General features: G+C 30.6%; 1 protein-coding gene across 1 annotated transcript; it reads left to right on the top strand.

The window, feature by feature from the left end:
* Positions 1-1,083: 1,083 nt before the first annotated feature.
* Positions 1,084-2,457, top strand: LOC105624304. The gene is made up of 2 exons (XM_012205663.1): positions 1,084-1,094; positions 1,488-2,457. Exons 1-2 carry the CDS (start codon positions 1,084-1,086, stop codon positions 2,455-2,457), a joined length of 981 nt encoding a protein of 326 aa, XP_012061053.1.
* The last annotated feature ends 2,447 nt before the right edge of the window (positions 2,458-4,904 follow it).

Raw genomic sequence — 4,904 nt, 5'->3', positions numbered from 1 at the left:
AAAATTTTAACCTTACTATAACTTAATTTACTAATACTATAATAGTAAGATAATATAATATATAGTANATATATATATATATATATATATATATATATATATATATAAAACATCCTCCTACTAATTGTTTTTAATTATTAAATTATACAAAAACATTTCGTCATTCTTTATTATTCGCACACAAGCAATCTTCTTTCTCTTCTTCTTCTACCTTTTTCCTCTTCCATCGTATTTCACCTTTTCTTTTCCAGTCACTCCTTTTAGACGCAGCACGAGCGTCATGTCGTTGTGAATGACCACGTCAAGTACCTTGCTGGATGGAGGAATAATTTCACAACGAGGGAGTCGTCCGGCTGGCATATTAATTTATGGCTATTGCATGACGGACGTTCCAACTTCCAAGACCGATGAACATTGGCTTACCAAACATAGTCACTCAAGTTACTGAATATTTTATTATTTTTTCGACGTAGAACTACTGTTTGCAGTTCTATATTTGTCTGTATTTTATACACATTCAATTTGTGTGTGTTTTATATACGTTATAAATTCATTTTCCAGTATCTTCTTTCAATCCAGAAAATTATCTCTTTCATATTGGAAAAATATATCTTATTATAGCAACATTAATTTTATTAAAGAAAAAATTACAAAATGTTTCAATAAATTATCAAAATAATTTATAGATGACCGTTAAAACATTGATTTTTAACGTTCATCTATTGAGTTGAGTAAAAAGTAACTTTGTATTTTTAGATTTGAATGTCACCTAAAAATACAAAGATAAATATAATGTGTTTTATCATCAAAGTGTATAAGAAAGACTGAATGATTAACATACTTTATTCTTGTAACGAATAATTAAGTGGGAAGGGTAATTCATCGCACGTTCATCAGCGATGTACGGCTCATAATAACAGAGCAAATTGACGCTTATTTATCGTTATGATGTTTTTACATTGTAGGTTTCTCACATCGTAAAATTTCTCTATGCCTTGTTGGCAGAGAGTCATCACTTTCACGCTCTGAAATTCTTTTTCATTAAAATTTTTGCTACATGTAACCAGATTTACGAGTGGCCAGATGGCTGAGAGGTCAGACTTACACAATCCTTCCTTTGAATCCCTGGTGGCACTTGCGGTTAGATGATTCTTTCATTAGTTCCGCGAGACATGGCAATCGTAACTCATGATGAATCGTCTTCTAAGTCGGCGTAACTCTACCTTTTATTTTCTTCATCTAGATCTCGAGATCGACTCGAGCGAATATCAAGTGTTTGCGACGTCGTTGAAATTCATTTATATATTTCTTTTAAATCAACTAATAAATCAATGTAATAAATAAATATAGTAATTCTGTAATTTGATATTATTCTTATGTTTTATCTATATCAACGATTTTTTATTTACATTATGCATTACTGTTTATTACTGTATGCATTTCTACATTAACATAAAACTATATAATGATGTATATGATTTTTTCAGATTATTTCTTTCAAGTGGCTTACTACTGATATTCTTCAGTAGTCCCGTCACTGCGACTACTTCCGAGGAAAGTTTTGAGACGGTTCATACAAGTAACGCGGCTGTTCTAAACCGACTTGGACTGACACCTCTTCAAATACCCGATGGGCATCATAAGAAGCGATTAGCCGGGCCTGAACCACCGGGACTCAGCTCGCAAACGCGCACACATCAGCCTTACAGTCGTCGTCATGGACACCGTGACAGCCACGTTTACATCGTGAAACTTCCGGCTAGTCCTCCGTACTATACCATTACAAAGCCTCACAAATCCGTCAACGACGACAAAGTCACTAAGACCGGCCCGAGTTTTCCGGTAGGATTTCAAGGAAATGGTAAACCTGCCAAGATTTATCATTGGAATTTACCGGTCGTAAAGAAAATGATGGAGAAGAAGCGTCTTCAACTGAGTCAACTAAGAATTGACGCTAGAAAAAAGTTGGAGGATATGAAGAAACAGCAGCAAACATCTTCTACAAAAACCATACTGAATAAGCTTTATCCGCTCGATACAAGTAGCAAGAGTTATGAGTATCGTGCCACCGATAACCAACTTCATTTGCACCAAAAGCAGCCAGTGACGAAACACATCAGAAATAATGACAAGAGACTCAGCTATTCGAATAGCGACAACGACAATATTAAATTCAAGTCGACGAAAAAGAATAACCTTGGCAACAAGGCGTATAGATTAGACGATATGAATGTGCATAGGATCCACCTGAGCAACGAATTTCACGGCTCAAGGAACACTGTGCCGAAGATGAAAAAACACCGGAAAAAAGCTGCCACTTCATATTATGCACCAATCGCCACTAAAACAGGTTCCACTAGCATTCACAAAAACTTTCCCGGAAATGGCAAACCTAAAGCTTTCTATATTATGGAGAAGAGTCGCAAGCCAGTATACTATCATCCCCTTCTACCTTAATCTTCGATTGTTCGTATAACTGTGCATAATCGTGTAATATCTTAACTGGCTTGCCTGCCTGTTAGCTTCTTGTAGATGCATACTATTCTGTTTATACAGGATCAGGAATCGCCATTCAAATTGACAACGATAAAATGCAAAAAAGAAGGAGAAAGAGGGAGAAAGAAAAAGAGAGAAACAGAGACTTTCCCTATGAGACAAGATTTGCCTATATTGCATATAGTCATTTTTTATTCAAGATAATGCATTCCGCAAACTGTTCCACTTCTGTTAAATATACATCGTTATTATATCTTTACTTATAAAGGTGCATTAAGATAAGAATTAAATATTAGAAATGTGCAAACATAAGTTTTATTATCGCATCTTGTTGATAAATTCATTTCTTCATATATTTTTAATTTTACAGTATCGTATATATTCAGATAATCCATTCTATTATTGCGACGAAATAACAGATATTATTTATATTTTTACATTACCTTATTAGCTGACAAATGGATGAGGAATTTGAGCATATCATATTTTCACAAAATATATTTTACATCTATATAATATAATAATCGATATCAATTGTATCTATATAGACATCAAAAATTTCCGCAAAATGATACTAAATAAGCGTCTATACATCTATTTCTTTTAATATAAGAATGTATTATTTTAAAAGGTAGTTTTATTAGAACAATTTAAAAAAATTTTTTTTCTAATTGTTATAAGACTGAAACGTTACTAGACTTTTATAAGGATTTTTTATAGAACGTTTTATCGATAACTTTACTGCTTTGTATTTTGAAACGTTTCTTTTAATCATGAGAGTTTCGCGAGGATTTGTCGTATCACATATCGTAACAATTACTTTAAAAAATAACATTACATTACGTAATAGAGGAAGATGGCTGAATTATTTCCATTAGCATTTTAGACATGAATTGTATTAAAAAAAAAAATCATGTTGCAATTAGAAAAGAAATTAATGTTAAATAATGTGCAGAATTCCTTTGACGGAAGCTGAAAGAGCGATAGTTTTAGCAATTGATGGAAGTAAAAAATTCAATTAAAGTTTAATGCAATGTTTAATGTCGTAATAGGCAATAAAATATGACTCTGCTGCTGTTCTTGACTGTCAAAGATAGAATGCACGATTTGTTTTTCACTAAAAGCACTAAAAGCAGTGATCTCACGAGGCCTACGAAAATCTGATAATTGAGATATTTTTAAAAAATGTGATTTCAGTACTATGATGATTGATTTTATTATAAGTACAAGTATATGAAACTTACGAACAAATACTTAAAAAAAAAAAAGTTGAAAATAGAACAATTTGTTGTTTTATTTATGTGTTTGCGGAAACTTTCGGTGTGTTGCGAACTTAAAACATGATAGTATTATTGAGATTATGACTGAATGTTCCATGTCTATCCTGCATTGGATGGCTATTTACACTATTTACACATAATATAAGTATTGATTAAGCTATTACTATGTGACATTCAAATTACATTTTATATATATATATATATATAAATGTAAATTCTTTTTATCTCTTTATTTGCTTTTTTATTTATATACAAGATTTAAAGAAAAGTAAAAATACTACTATGTATTTTTACTTAGATTAATATAAGGATTTTATGTGACATTGATTTATTAGGGAACAAAAAAATCTTTTTACAGAGTTTCATTTTAAACTGAATTAGTACTTTTATTTTTTTAATCTGATAAAATGTAAGATTGTTTTTCAGTATACACGATCGCCGAATGATTTCTTCCCGCTGGAAGATCATGATCTTATAATCAAATTTTCCATTATTAAATTGACATTATATAATATATTTTTATAAATATACGGACATATTTATCATATTTCTACACGCGCGTCCGTCGTTTGCGTATAACCACGTAAACATGATTAATCCGTGATCGAATACTTAATCAACGTAAAATGTTTCCATATAACTATAGATAGATTTTTCATTAAGACTGGACAATACGCATGTTTTTATACAACATGTAAATTTTTCCTCCTACGTGAATTGACGTGGAAATGTTTTGTGTTGAATATATTTTTTTCTATATTCTAGATATCGTGAGTAAGTACGCTCGATGTAATGAGGCGTATATATTCAGTGTAACGAATAAAGATATTTATAACTCTTTGTATACTTTGTTTACACAATTACATACTTAAAAACCCAAGTACCTGCGTGTTTAATCAATATTTTGGCAATGCTAATCTTAAAATGCTTATTTGTCGTTATTATTATTTGGAAAAACTCTATCTCTTTTTATACACATAATAATAAAAAGTTACTCCAAATTAGATTTGAATATTTATTTAGATAATTTCTAATTAGATTTAAATCTTTAAAAAGTATATATATATATATATATATATATATATATATATATGTGTATGTGTATATAGTATAGTATATAATACTAAT

Source organism: Atta cephalotes, assembly GCF_000143395.1.
Source record: "Atta cephalotes unplaced genomic scaffold scaffold00075, whole genome shotgun sequence".
NCBI classification, from domain to species: domain Eukaryota; kingdom Metazoa; phylum Arthropoda; class Insecta; order Hymenoptera; family Formicidae; genus Atta; species Atta cephalotes.
Note: the sequence above shows the minus strand (reverse complement) of the source record. Positions and strands in the feature narration are given on the sequence as shown.